The sequence below is a fragment of the Sphaerodactylus townsendi genome, linkage group LG15 (genome assembly GCF_021028975.2).
Source record: "Sphaerodactylus townsendi isolate TG3544 linkage group LG15, MPM_Stown_v2.3, whole genome shotgun sequence".
NCBI lineage: Eukaryota > Metazoa > Chordata > Lepidosauria > Squamata > Sphaerodactylidae > Sphaerodactylus > Sphaerodactylus townsendi.
In genome coordinates this window covers 6,677,501-6,692,324 of record NC_059439.1, presented here as the reverse complement: position 1 = coordinate 6,692,324, position 14,824 = coordinate 6,677,501, and the positions used below count along the sequence as shown (strand labels likewise).

Here is a 14,824-nt window from a genome sequence, read left to right as displayed (position 1 = left end):
CAACATTCCCCCCTCCGTGAAACTCCCATTCTCCAAGCGCGGTGGGAGTCACCTTCTTCCGCTGGAGGCTCGAGCAGCCCCGCCTCCTCGAGTTCCCGCAGGAAAGGAGAGACGAGACTGGGAATGGGGTGAAGGAGGAGTGGGCGTTTGAGATCGGGTGACAGCCAGCCCAACTGGGAGGAGGAGAGAACAGTCGTGGAATGTCTGGTAAGGCAGCTCCACCCCCCCTCCCAGGAGTAGCCGAGGCGCGTCAGCCAGTTTATTGGTCTTTCCGGGGAAAAAAATGGACTGTAAAAGAGAAGCGAGAAAAGAAATTGAAGCCATTGTGAGAGTTGTTTTGCGGACATCTTGAGGGGTGGAAAGAGCTGCCAGGTTTTGTGATCCGACCAAACCTGAAAGGGGTGTTTAGCCCCCTCCAGCCAGTGGCGCCAAGTGGAGAGTGCTACTTTAATGGCTGCAGTCTCTTTATCCCCTACAGTCCAGTTGAGTTCAGCACCAGAGAATTTCTTAGACAAATAAGCACACGGAACCAGCCTACCATCTTTATTTTTTTTCTGCAACAGGGCTCGCCAAGTGCTTTGTCAGAGGCATCCACGTGAACCACAAGCGGGAGATCTGGGTCAGGAGTGCTTTAGGATAGGTTAGGTGGTAAGCATGAACTTTAAGAGTTGAAAGGCTGTTTGACACTCCTCGGACCAGGAAAGGGGCCAGGCTTGGCGGACAGTGGATCTTTACCCTTAGTGCGTAAGAGGTCTGTGAGAGGGAGAGTCAGTTCAATGAATTGGGGTATAAAGTCACGATAGAAATTAGCAAAACCAAGAAAAGATTGGAGCTCTTTGCGGTTGGTGGGGGCAGGCCATTGGAGGACTGCGTCAATCTTAGCAGGATCCATTTTCAAGCCCTCGGGCGAGATCAGTAACAAATAATAGTCAATGGAGGTCTGGTAGAAACAGCATTTGGAGAGTTTGGCAAAGAGAGAATTGTCGAGCAAAGCGTTTCAATACCTCTCGAACCAATGTTTCATGCTCTTCTATGGTTTGTGAGTAAATCAAAGCGTCATCTAAGTATACCACAACTCCCTTGTACAATAAATCATGGAGAACCGTTGATAAGGGCCATAAAAGCCCGGGGGCCCCACTTAACCCGAATGGCATTATCAAGTATTCAAACTGTCAAACTTTGTGTTAAAAGCGCAGTCAAGTGTTCATAGCCTTCAGCAATTCTGACCCTGTAGTAAGCTTCTCTTAAGTCCAATTTAGTAAAAATCGCCCTTTGCCGAGTGCATCTAAAGGTCCTTGATCAAAGGCAAAGGATATTTATTGGACAGAGAGACCGCATTGAGACCTCGATAATCTGTACAAATCGGTACAGACGATTCTATGTGTTTTGGGAACAAAAAGGGAGCAGAGTGTGTGGGTTTGGTAGCACGCCGTATGAACCCGCGGCGAGGTTCTTATCCAAGAAGGCAGCCTGGAGTTCCTTCTCCTCATTGGGACTCATGCGGTAGATTCTACCTTTGGGCAGTTCGCCCTGGTTGTATAACGATTTTTGCAGTCAGTGTCTCTGTGGGGTGGCAACTGATCGCATTCCTGCTCCTGAAAACTCTGGCTAAATCATGATACGCAGGTGGGATGCCAATAGAATCGGGAGCAATCGCTGAAGAAGCCAGGGAGGGTGTGTCAGGAGGAGTTGGGTCTTCCCAATTCATGTGTTCACCGCAGGGAGGGTCAGTGAATTCTAAAGATCCGTTCTTTCCAAATGAACTTTGGTTCATGTAACAATAACCATGGCATGCCCAAAACTATGGAGTGTTTGGCCACTGGCCAAAATAAAACTAATTTTCTCCCAATGGTCGGCGGAGGAGAACCGGCTGTGTTTTTGAACTGGGCGGTCCTTAGTTCCCGAGGGGCTGCCCGTCCATTTGGAGTGAATAGTATGGGCTTAGCCAGGGGAATTTGGTCCAGACCTAGCTCCTCTGCCACCTGGGCGCATTAAACAGTGGGAGCAGCCAGAATCCACAAGGGCCGAGGCTATAATGCGAGGTGTGTTTAGCGGGGTTGGCCAGAAGCGGCTTGGACAGTAATGGGAGGCCGCTGCCTTCACTCACGGCGTCAGGAGTCGGGCCCATGTCCATGAGGGGCTGAAGAAAGGCAAACAGCCGCTTCCCCTCCTCTGGGTAAGCCGATGACCGCTTTAGAGCGAGCCCGTCGGGCCCGATCTCGCGTGGCGGCTTGGCAGATGGAGTCAGCGTAGCTGGAAGCGGTTGGTTTTGTTTCTTAGGACAGTTGGCGGCTAGATGACCTGGCCCTCCGCGGTAAAGACACAATCCCAGTCCGGCGGCGGCGTTCAGAAGTGTAGTTTCGGTAGGGAAGCGGCTGAAGCTTGGCTTGGTAGAGCGCAGTGGTGGGTTTTGGGCGTGGGCGGCCTCCGGCACAGCGTATTCCAAGCGGGGCGCCACCTGGGACCCCAACTGGATCAATCCGCAATGATGCGAGGAACCCGAATTAAAAACACCGTTTCCACGCAGCTTGCCGTCCACAGCATCCGAGAAGTATTCGCATTTCATGCGTTCAGGCCACTCAGGAGGAAGTCGAGCAGCCGCCGCACGAAATTCACGGGCAAATTCTGCAAGCGGGCGGTTGCCTTGCTGGATAGATTTTGATGGTCGCGGATAGCTTCATTCGGCCTGGATCTTGGAAGCGCTCTTAAGGCTTGGAGGAATCCCCGGGCACTGTCGCGAGAGTCTTCATCTTACAAATCAAAGAGTCACGAACCAATGCGGCTGCTGCCCATCAGGACTGAGCCGATGTCCCGTATTTTTTGGCGCTCAGAGCGGTATAAATCATCGTAGTCTTCAAAGTGGGCATTGAGTTGCAAAATGAAGTAGGAAGTTTGGAAGCGGTCCCATCGAAGCGGGCTGGTATCGAGGGCCGATAGTAACCTCGTTCCACGGCTCTTGGCGCCTGCTGAGGCGGTGGTTCTTGCGGGTTGAGCAGGTTGGGCAGGCAGCTGTTGTCACAGGGGTGCCTGCGGAGTCAGGCGCTGGCCCGGTGCCGCTGGCGTTTGGGTGGCAGGACCCAGATGCATTGGCCCCTGGCGCCAGCGTGATCAGTAACAACATAGACTCCAACTTGGGGCTTCCTGGTCTGCTGCCTCCTTAGCTCCCTCTCCAACGCAGCCAGCTCCCTCTCCTTGCGGGTCAATGCATCCTGGAGTGCGCGTGCAGAGCAGCTTTCTCGTTCAATTTAGCCAGTTAGTCCCGTTTAAGAGCTTCAGTGAGCTAAGCTTTGCGTCGCGCAGGGCCTGAGCAGCTTTTCGGCGTTGCCGTTGTAAATCCAGTCTGGAGTGTTCCAGGACTTTATCATGGACTGACAGATTCTGGAGCATATTATCCGTTGGGCGCATCTTTGGCACGGTCCAACTTCGAGCTGGACTTCTTTCGCGTTGCGTTCCGGTCCCTCTGCAGGTTTTGGCGCTCTTGCTGCAGCTGTGCCCGTTCCTCCTCCCATAGCTGGCGTTCCGGGTCCATGCTGCTTGGGCATCTCGCAGTGAGCGCCCCACTTCCTCATCCCAGGTCTCGCTTCGATGGGAGAGGAACAGATCTGGCTGGGAGTGCAGGCTTTCTTCGGACTCTTAAGTCGTCTGGAAGCGAGACGCCGGAGACACCGTAGCCACCGGTGGCTCCCCGGAGCACCTCAGATGCGATGGCTGGCCGGGATCCAGGGGTCGATTGGAAGACGAATGCGGATACCCTCCCAATCCCAGGTTTAGTCCCAGTATCGCCGAGACGGGCCCCAGTGCTGTGCCACGGTGGTTCTTTGGGAGCATCACCAAAATACGAGTCCAGGAATCGTTCAATGGATTCCTGGGTTGCCGCATGAAAGGTGGTCAGGCCCGTCTCCTCCATGACAGGTTGCATCTGAGGTTTGCTTAATCCACAGCGGGCAGAATCCGATCCACAGGCGCTCGATCCATAGACCAGCGCCCCAAGCGACTCATGGAAGTCCCCATGTTGCGTCGTCCCGTCCCTCGTTCCAGCGGGTAAAGGAAGACTCGTGCTGATCACGAGGGCGAGGAAAGAGCCACCAGCGAGGCCCGTTCTCCTGCCGGTTCCTCCAGATCCAGAAGGGAAAGGTCGGAGCCCTCTTTGGGGGCTACCGCACCTTCCGCAGTAACATTCAACCTCTCCATGTCAAGACACCAGAGGTCCACTGTACTAGGAATATATTGAAATGGATTCCTGCCACAATGTAAGGAATTCCATAGAAGCAGAAATAAAAGGCTTTTTGGATGTAAAAGTCCGTTTATTAAGACATCTTAGAAAGCTCACGTACACGTAGTGGCAGGAATGACACTTCCCGCCAGAAGCACAGGTTATAACACCATTCACCCCATCCCCCCTCCTGCTTCCCATGGGAACGGAGTCTTCATCTCCCGCGCAAAGATAAAGTCTCCGCCGATGAAGCTGGCCCATCGCCCGGGCTGTGGAATGCACTCAAGGTTACTTCACCATCAACACTATTGAATCCTTTACAACCACCCTATGAGGTAGGGCAGAGTGGTTTTATGATAGCTTGCCAAAGACCACCCAATACACGTCCAGGTTGGCCAAAACTCTGATCTGGGGGCTTTCCTAAATCTTTATTCGCCAGTCCTGATGGACTCCTAAAACATAACACTTGCACGACCAAAACAACAGTCAGGCACTTGCCCCCAACCCCAAACAGCCTCAAAGGAAACACCTAACGTAGCGTGTCACTTCCTATCATGCGAATGGGACATCTTCAAGCCTCAGCTCCCCACCCTGCAGAAAGGCAGTCTTGCAAAAATAGCATGCAAAGGAAAAAATGCTCTCTGGGATAGAAGTAGATCCAAACGGGTAGCTGTGTTAGTCGGTCTGTAACAGCTGAAAAGAGCAAGAATCCAGTAGCTCCTTAGAAGCTCACAAAATTTCTGGCAGGGCATGAACTTTTGTGAGTCACAGTGAGCTGAAACTCATGAAAGCTCATATCCTGCCAGAAATTTTGTTAGCCTTTAAGGGATGCTTTCTTTTGTGCTAGGATATGAATTTTATTCCCTGCAGACCACCGTGTGGAAGTTTCCCCAAAAGAAATGCTGCCTTCAGTTGTGGGGTTAGGTTCTTGCATAGCAGAGGTATTATAGACCCAGCCTGAGGCACCCTTTAGCAAGCAAGCTATCCCATTCCCTCAATCAAATATCCAGGGCTGCAAATTGCTCCCTCTAGCGACAGCCGTTAGCATTACTTGGTATTTGTATCTGTGTGCATATATAACACACCAACACACTCTGTGGTGATTATCCAGGAGTTCCCCATTAGTTGTGTCTTTATTCCTTACCAAGATAAACAACTTTAGGTAAGGTTGCCAGTTCCTGTCTAGCCACCAGTGGGGGATGGGGGAAAGGGTTGCCAGATCCAGGATTTGAGGATGCCTATGGTCCATTCTCCTAAACAGGGGTGTATCTGCCATTGGGACATGGGGAGTCAAATGTCCCCGGGCGCCCCCATTTGGTCACGTGGGGGGCACAAAAAATTCAGGTTCGCTTATGTGTGTTTTGTATTTTTTAGTATTTTTAGTTTTTGGCCTGCAGGGGGCGCAGTGTTTAAGTTAGCAGCACCAAATTTCAGGGATCTTTCGAGAGACTCTTCTGATGATACCACCCAGGTTTGGTGAGGTTTGGTTCAGGGGGTCCAAAGTTATGGACTCCCAAATGGGATGCCCCCATCCCCCATTGTTTCCAATAGGAGCTAATAGGAGAGGGGGGCTACACCTTTGAGGGTCCATAACTTTGGACCCCCTGAACCAAACTTCACCAAACCTGGGAAGTATCATCAGGAGAGTCTCCTAAAGATACCCTGAAATGTTGGTGCTGCTAGCTTAACAATTGCACCCCTGACAGCCGGCACCCTCCAAATTTCTCCAGATTCTCCTTTTAAATCCACCCCCTTCAGCATGGATTTAAAAGGAGAATCTGAGGTCGCCAGTTTAAACATTGAAAGTGATGCTGTTTTTTTGGGGGGGGGTCCACCCCTAAACAGCATCACTTTCAATTTTGTTTTAACTGGGGACCCCAGATTTTCCCCTTGGTGGATTTAAAAGAAGAATCTGGGCTCCCTAGTTTAAACACCATTGAAAGTGATGCTGTTTGAGGGTGGGTTCCACTGGAGGTGTTTTGTGAGAGATGATGCTGACATTTGTTTGGTAAATGTTTTGCTGTGGGTGATTTGTGAGAGATTTTACATGCTTCATACCCACTTGCACAAGCTTGGAGCTGTTTCTCAGGCTAACAACCTACCTCGTAGGGTTGGTGTGAGGACAAAATTAGGAAAGAGAGTTGGTGGGGAGAGAGCCATGTAATGTTTTTCTGGGGGTGGGAGGTGTTTTGTGAGCTGGTGCAAAAAATCATTGTTTGGTTGTGGTAGGGGAGGGTGGATTCCCATACCAGTGGGGGGCAAACTCAGGTTTTGTCCCCGGGCTCCAGTTTGCCTAGACACGCCTCTGCTCCTAAGCATCCATTTTCTCCAGGCAAACTGATACCTGAAATGTGGAGATGAGCTGTAATTCCATAGGTCCCACCTTGGTGGATACAGGAAGTGGTGGAATTCAGCAGGTTCACACCACTTTGGCAGAACCGGTTGTTAAAATGCTGATTGTAAACAACTGCTTGTTAACTTATTTAAATTCCACCACCGAAACCAGTTGTTAAATTATCTGAATCCCACCACTGTATACAGGTACCATCTTCCTGATGTCTATCATTTTTAGTCCTTCAAATCTGTGATACCTGCTTAGAGAAGGGTGTGCGCGTGCACGTGCGTGCCTGAGCTTAACTCATCCCACTGTCTCTCACTATCTGTATTAGCAGCTCAAAAGGGTGGCTGGATGGGAGTGGCTCAGAGAAAAGGAAAAAATATTTAAAATATTCCCTTCAGACATCAACAGGGGGTGGGAGCCATTTCTTCACACAAGCTTTGCTGGCTGCCAAACCAGTGTCCCAACTTCAGACTCATGCTGTCCTTTTAAGAATATTTTATGTATTTATTTAATGTATAAACCGCCCTTCCTCGCAGGGCTCAGGGCGGTGAACAACAAGAATAAAGCAACGAAATCAACCATAAAATACCATAAAATAGGAAACAATAACAATAGCAAATGGTGAAAAACCACCCCCTACTGTACCCACAAGAGGCCAAGATTAAAATATGGGGTTAATACAATCAGCCTGGCTGGCCAGATGGAAACGCCTGGTGGAATAGTTCTGTTTTGCAGGCCCCGCAGAAACTTTGCAAATCCCACAGGGCCCTGATCTCCCTAGGCTAGGGAGCCTTCTCCACCAGGTAGGGGGCAGGGCCGTAAAAGCTGGGTGTCTTTCATGCCAGGGACCTCCAACAGGTTCTCCGAGGAGCGGAGGGAACTGACAGGGCAATGACTCTGTAAGATTTGAAAAGATCTCAGGAGGTGGACAACGCGATCCCCTCACATTCCAATTGTTCTCCATAGTACAGAGATCAGGTTCCTTGGAGAACACGGCAATTTTGCAATGTGGACACCATAGAACTATACCCTCTACAATCCCCAACCATGCCCTTCTCAGGTTCCAATCCCCAAATCTCCAGGAATATCCCAACCTGGAGTTGGCAACCGTAGACTAAATGAATATAAATGTATTAGACAGCCAGACAGACAAACAACCATAACCCCTAATACTTGATAGGACTTGGCTGCTGCAACTGCCAATTTGCCAGCAAAACGAAAATACCTTGGCCTGGTGTGCCCCACGCCTTTGGCACACAGCAGTCAGCAGGTAACACTTTCCATGGCACTGGAGATAAGAGTCATCACCTGCTGCTATCAGCAGATCATAACACTTGTTCGAGACAGATGCTGGTAATAAAAGTTAACGACTCCACGCAGGGCACTCACTAGCACAGCTTTGTGTGGCCCCGCCAGGTGCAACCCAACATTAATTATGATTCTTACTATTAAAAATTAATCATCAGAACTACATATAGTAGACCCACAAGAAATTGGCCCTGCAAACAGCAACAGTCAGCATTTGTGCACTTGTGGACTTGTTCACATCGAGTGTTCATTCCCTTTGGACTGGATTTTTGGATGCACACACATTTCCCCCTGGCCTGAACTCTTGTGCCTCAGCTCAGAGAATCTTCACAGTTTCTGAAACCATGACTTTTTCTCTCCCTTCTCAGGGAAAGTGGAGGGAATCAACATGCATTTTGCTTTCTTTGGGTTTTCTCACTCCTCCTGGTTCCCCCCCCCCCCCCACACATACAGCAGCAGTTTCTCCTATTTTTCCAGAAACCACCTCAGAAGAATCAAAAGGGCTGGTTTTTAAAAATTCTATTTTCACACTGAATTTTCATTGCTCAATAGACCCTTCAAATTGATTTAAAACTTACATGGTTTAGAAAATTTACACTAGACTGAAAACAGCACCCCCCTAAAAAACCAAAGAAGGCAGCCGGCAAAGATTGCATGGGTAGAGAAAGGAAATGGAGGGAGGACAAAATAATTGGATTGGTTGTGGACACTTTGCAGCCAGGGAATCCCTTGTTTAAACAAAAAGTAGGAAAAAACCACTGCGAAGCAAACAGCAACGAGGATGATTGAAGGATTGGAGCACCTTCCTTATGAGGAGAGGTTACGGCGTTTGGGACTCTTTAGTTTGGAGAGGAGAAGTCTGAGGGATATGATTGAAGTCTATAAAATTATGCATGAGGTAGAAAATGTTGACAGAGAGAAATTTTTCTGTGTCACAATACTAAAACCAGGAGGCACCCATTGAAAATGCTGGGGGGAAGAATTAGGACTAATAAAAGGAAACATTTCTTCATGCAATGCGTGATTGGTGTTTGGAATATGCTGCCACAGGAGGTGGTGATGGCCACTAACCTGGATAGCTTTAAAAGGGGCTTGGATAGATTTATGGAGTAGAAGTCGATCTATGGCTACCAATCTTGATCTTCCTTGATCTGAGATTGCAAATGCCTTAGCAGACCAGGTGCTCGGGAGCAGCAGCAGCAGCAGCAGAAGGCCATTGCTTTCACATCCTGCATGTGAGCTCCCAAACGCATCTGGTGGGCCACTGTGAGTGGCAGAGTGCTGGACTAGATGGACTCTGGTTTGATCCAGCAGGATCTTTCTTATGTTCTTAGCTTCTGGATATTTTCTGGCTTCAGCAAATCTTTGGAGGATCATGAGTGCATAGTATTTACATAGTATGTAAATATGTGTATTACTTTACAGTCTATGGCTGCTACCCTTATTGTGTGCAAACAAGTGCTTGCTTGATGACTTCAGCTGCACACACGCACACACTTTTAATGTTCATACTATGGATTATGAGAAGGCAAAGACCTTTTCCCTTTGCCTGGACCTCCCAGACACACTGAGCCTTATTAGCAATAGCAAAGCCTGCTGTAGGGTAAGAAATACAGCAGGCCTGGATAGGGCAGGGGGTGAGGGCAGGGAGGGGCCGGGAGGACTTGCTGTGGCGATGGGGAGGGTGAAGGGGCTTTTGGAGCTTCAGAGCAGCGGCGGCAAGGTGCCACTGCTCCAGGTAAGGGATGGAATGTTCGATGACAAACCCTCTACCAATAAGGGAGCAGGACTCGTGAGTCCTGTTCCCTTATTGGTGGAGGGTTTGTCATCGAACACTCCATCCCTTAGCACTTTATTATTGGTAAGATTGCCTGGGCCATGCCACCCACAGACAGATCACTCATCCACAGTATCCTGCCCGCTGTCATGTCTGGGCCCCACAGGCTGCTGACACATCCCCCTTTCAATCTTTTACAGCTGCTGCGGCAGCACCAACTGCAACGATTAAGCGGTCTCTCTTTCTGCCCAGATTAAAACCTCTGGACTGGTGGCTTTTTTCCACAACAAGCAGATATATATCAGTAGCCAGCTACCAAGAAAGCAGATGAACTGAGCAAGATGCAGAACTGAGCAAGATGGTCATGTATTCCAGCCACACAACACGCAACAATTACCCCTTCCCTATATCATTTGTCTTTGTTGGATATAGTGCATTTGCAAACTCTTTGAAGAAGCAGGTAAAGTTGCTGTTGGTGCTCACAAGCAGTCAGTTCAGACAACCTATTGGCCCACAGTCGCACACGGCTTCCTTGTGGCTGTTTTCATTTATTGCAGCTCCCAGTCACTTTAAATCAGTGATCCAAGCAATGTGACTATATCATGTAAATGTTTGGCGATTGTTTGTATGTGTATGTTTGAAGTTCCCAGCTATGGACAAAGGCTTAAAACAGAGAGGTATAGCAAGAGTGTGTTGGTGGATCAGGGTCCTTGAGGCTGAAAAAGAAACGCTGAAACATCTCCTACCTTTACCTGGACTCTGGGCTCCAAGGCATTGTGAGCCTCCGTAGATCCACTCCTGAACCTTGAGTCCTGACGTGGCTGACCCCTGGTTTTCCTACAGATGGTAAAGTGGGGGAACATGAAATACCCCAGTTTGGCAGGAGTCACCAGGTCCTTGGCCAGTCTTTTCTACCCTTCTCCTCTCTCCTCTTCTCGGCTCCGGTGTATACACCAGAAGGTAATTGGGACAAGAGTGGAAAAACACATTACTATCTGCTAGCAAAACAATAAAACAGAGCTGCAAATAACTAAATAAATATATCTTGAACATATATGAACCAAGTAAGTTCAATCTTTGGTCTGACTATAGTATAACATCTTCATAACAGAAATATAATATCTGTTCTGATATCTGGTCTTTCCTAGCCCTGCTACTCGGGGTCTTCACTGGATATGCCAAAAACTGAACCTGGGAAATTCTCAGGCAAAGAATTAGCTGCAGTCCTTCTGCTCAGTTATCTAAAATGCCCATTGTAGCCAGTGACGGAGGGAGGGGGAACTGCGGCTGGGGCATGAACTGCCCGCATGCGCCCTCCCCACCCCAACACGCCCCACCCCCAAAATGCACCCAAATGCCCCAACACGCCCCCGAAATACCCGAAGCCCCCCCATGTGACTGCAATGGCAGCTCCCGGGGCGGATGTCCTCATTGTAGCTACGCCTCTGATTGTAGCAGTAGCTTTGCATTCAAGCACAATAACAGTGCACTCGGTCACCATGTGCAAGTAGGGTCGCCAACAGAAGTAGCTGGAGATTTGAAGGTGGAACTTGGAAAAGTGAGGTTTAGGGAGTGATACAGGGTTACCAACCTCCAGGTGGCACCTGGAGATCTCCTGCTATTATAATTTATCTCCAGAGGACCAATATCTGTTCCACTGGAGAAAACAGATGCTTTGGAGGGTGGTATCTATTGCATTACACCCTGATGAGGCCCCCAAATCCAAGTCTGACATTCCAACCACTGAGATGTCCAGGAAGAAGGAGCTTCATCCAAGAATGTCCTCCAGGCAACCAAAGCAAAGGGGCAGTTTTTTTAAAAAAAGAAAGAAATCCAAAATTTGTGGGAAGAAACAAATGGGAAGGGGGGAGAGAGTCCTTGTTGGTGGATGCAATCGATTTTTTGTGTAGGCTACATTGCCCGGTACTGAATTTTCCAACAGGTTTAAAAATCAGGCATTTACAAAGCACTATAGTGCTATAGCCACCTCCAGGTTGCAGAAGAACTCCTGGTCCTACCTGGAAGATGGCAACTTTAGTTACCATAAGCTTGAGCTAGCAGCTTCATGGCTGCAAGGATAGAAACGTATGGAGCATACAGCAACTGGGAACATTACGAATAAGAAAACCTTTGGTCTCCAAACACGGAGAGTGGCAGACAAGGCAGTCTGCTAAAATGCCAGCTGAGCCATCAATCTGATGACGGTTACACGGCCCGGACAGCTGCAAAGCATTTGAACTGCACTGTCATACTAGAGCTCTGGGCTACATGAGGTGCCAGAGTTTCGAATCACCAGTAACCCGAGGCCTTGGCAAATTCACCAAGGAAGGGCTTATTCTGACGCCGTCAAAGCCCAGACACCCCAACATTATGAGTAATATCATCCTCAGGATTTTCTTTGAAGGGAAGGAAACTTGGATCCCAATGCCCCAGAGAAGATTTTAATCAAAATATATTGGGGGTCCTCCCTGCGTTCTTCAGAGATTATTTTTTTCTATTCAACATTTGCCCGAGGACTGCCTGTCACCTGGTTTCTTTCTCGACACCCCCTCCACCTCCAAGTTTAATTTTAATTATTTTCCCCATGCAAAGTATGGATGGAATATTATGTGTGATTATACAGTTAAGAAAACTGTAAAAAAAGAGGGAGGGGGAAGGATCTTTTTTTTTTACTTGCTGCACACACGACCTGGTTTCCCACCCCCCAGTAGGGTTGGAGATTCGGACAGTCCAAATCCGAATTTTTACCGAATCTGAACTGATTCGGACGGATTCGGACAAGCAGGGTCCGAATCTGAGCTGTCCGAATCCTAACAGATCCGAATCCATGGGATTCGGATCACCAGCCGAATTGCGTTTTTATTTTTTGGTGTTTTCTTCACGTTTCGGCCTGCAGGGGGCGCATTTTAAAACATAACAACACCAAAATTTCAGGGTATCATCAGGAGACTGTCCTGATGATACCCTCCAAGTTTGGTGCAGTTTGGTTTAGGGGGGCCAAAGTTATGGACCCCCAAAAGGGGTGTCCCTATCCCCCATTCTTTCCAATGGGAACTAAGGAGATGAGGGCTACCCTTTTGAGGGTCCATAACTTTGGCCCCCCTGAACCAAACTGCACCAAACTTGGAGGGTATCATCAGGACAGTCTCCTGATGATACCCTGAAATATTGGTACTGATACATCTACAAATGCACCCCCTGCAGGCACCCCCCAGAAATTTGCACAAGATTCTTTGTTCTGCAGTGACTTAGCTGCATTGCTGTCAATAGGGAATTTCTGATAGAGGGCTGTGGAGTGCACATTTTTCATGGTAACCCACAAAACTTTCAGGGTATCTTCAGGAGAGTCTCTGGATGACACCATCCAGGTTTGGGAACTTTACTTCAGGGCAGTGGGAGATGGGCCCCACCCTTTGGGTCCCATAGATTAAACCCCCCTGAAGCAAAATTCCCCAAACCTGGATGGTGTCATCCAGAGACTTTCCTGAAGATACCCTGAAAGTTTTGTGACCATACCTTCAGAAATGTGCACCTCACAGCCCTCTACCAGAAATTCCCCATTGACAGCAATACAGCTAAGTCACTGCAGAACAAAGAATCTTGGGCAAATTTCTGGGGTGCCTGCAGGGGACGCATTTTGAGATGTATCGGCACCAAATTATCAGGGTATCATCAGGTGACTGTCCTGATGTTGCCCACCAAGTTTGGTGAGGTTGGTTCAGGTATGGACCCTCAAAAGGGGTGCAACTATCCCCCATTGTTTCCAATGGGAGCTGATAGGGGATGGGGGCTACACCTTTGAGAGTCCATAACTTTGGCTCCCCTGAACCAAACTGCACCAAACTTTGGGGGTATCATCAGGACAGTCTCCTGATGATACCCTGAAAGTTTGGTGTCACTAGCTTTAAAAATGCTGGTTTGCGTGTTTCACCGCTCAATCACTCCAGCAGGCTTCATGTGCAGGAGCGGTGAAACATGAAAATCGGAATTTTTAAAGCTAGTGGCACCAAATTTCAGGGTATCATCAGGAGACTGTCCTGATGACACCCCCCAAGTTTGTTGCAGTTTGGTTCAGGGGGCCAAAGTTATGGACCCTCAAAGGGGGGGGGCTCTATCCCCCATTGTTTCCAATGAGAGCTAAGGAGATGGTGGCTAACATTTTGAGGGTCCATAACTTTGGCCCCCCTAAACCAAACTGCACCAAGCTTGGGGGTGTCATCAGGACAGTCTCCTGATGATACCCTGATATTTTGGTGCTGATATGTCTAAAAATGCGCCCCTGCAGGCACCCCCAAAAATTTGCCCAAGATTCTTTTTTCTGCAGTGACTTCTGCATTGCTGTCAATAGGGAATTTCTGGTGGAGGGCTGTGGGGTGCACATTTATCAAGGTACAGTCACAAAATGTTCAGGGTATCTTCAGGAGAGTCTTTGGATGACACCATCCAGGTTTGAGGAACTTTGCTTATGGGGGCAGTGGGAGATGGACCCTACCCATAACATTGAACCCCTTGAAGCAACGGTCACCAAACCTGGATGGTGTCATGAAGAGACTCTCCTGAAGACACCCTGAAAGTTTTGTGGGTTTACCATGAGAAATGTGCACTCCACAGCCCTCCCACAGAAATTTCCCATTGGCTGCAATGGAGCCAGCCAGCCACTACAGAGCACAGAATCTGGGGAAATTTCTTTGGGTGACTGTGAGGGGTGCAGTTTTAGAGCTACTGTCACCAAAACTTCAGGGTATCATACAAGTACTGTCCCTATGATACTCCCCAAGTTTGGTGAAGTTTGGTTCAGGGGGTCCAAAGTTATGGACCTTCAAAAGTGTAGCCCCATCTCCTGTTAGCTTCCATTGGAAACAATGGGGGATGGGGCACCCCTTTTGAGGGTCAATAACTTTGCCCCCCCTGAACCAAACTGCACCAAACTTGGGGAGAATCATCAGGACAGTCTCCAGATGATATCCTGAAAGTTTAGTGCTTCTAGCTTTAAATTTGCACCCCCTGCAGGCCAAAACGTGTAAAAACACAAAAAAATCAAAAAAATAATAAAACGGACCCGAATTTTTCGGATTTACCCGAATTTTCGGGCATATCCAAATCGGCTATGATTCGGATTCGGGCATACAAATCATTTTATGCCCCAAAATACCCAAATCCGAATTTTACCGAATTTTTTTATTAT

The 14,824-nt window shown here is 48.6% G+C and overlaps 1 protein-coding gene across 4 annotated transcripts in view; it reads right to left on the bottom strand.

Annotated features, from left to right (window-relative positions):
* Positions 1 to 14,824, bottom strand: part of GRB7 (growth factor receptor bound protein 7) — a 96,403-nt gene that overhangs the window by 73,833 nt on the left and 7,746 nt on the right. Inside the window, exon 2 of one of the 4 annotated variants that reach the window (XM_048517297.1) lies at positions 10,386 to 10,476. The exons of 2 other annotated variants lie outside the window; for them this stretch is intronic. In XM_048517297.1, the coding sequence (XP_048373254.1) occupies positions 10,386 to 10,476 (91 nt within the window). The remainder of the gene's footprint in view (positions 1 to 10,385; positions 10,477 to 14,824) is intronic. One more of the 4 variants, XM_048517298.1, reaches the window with a different exon arrangement.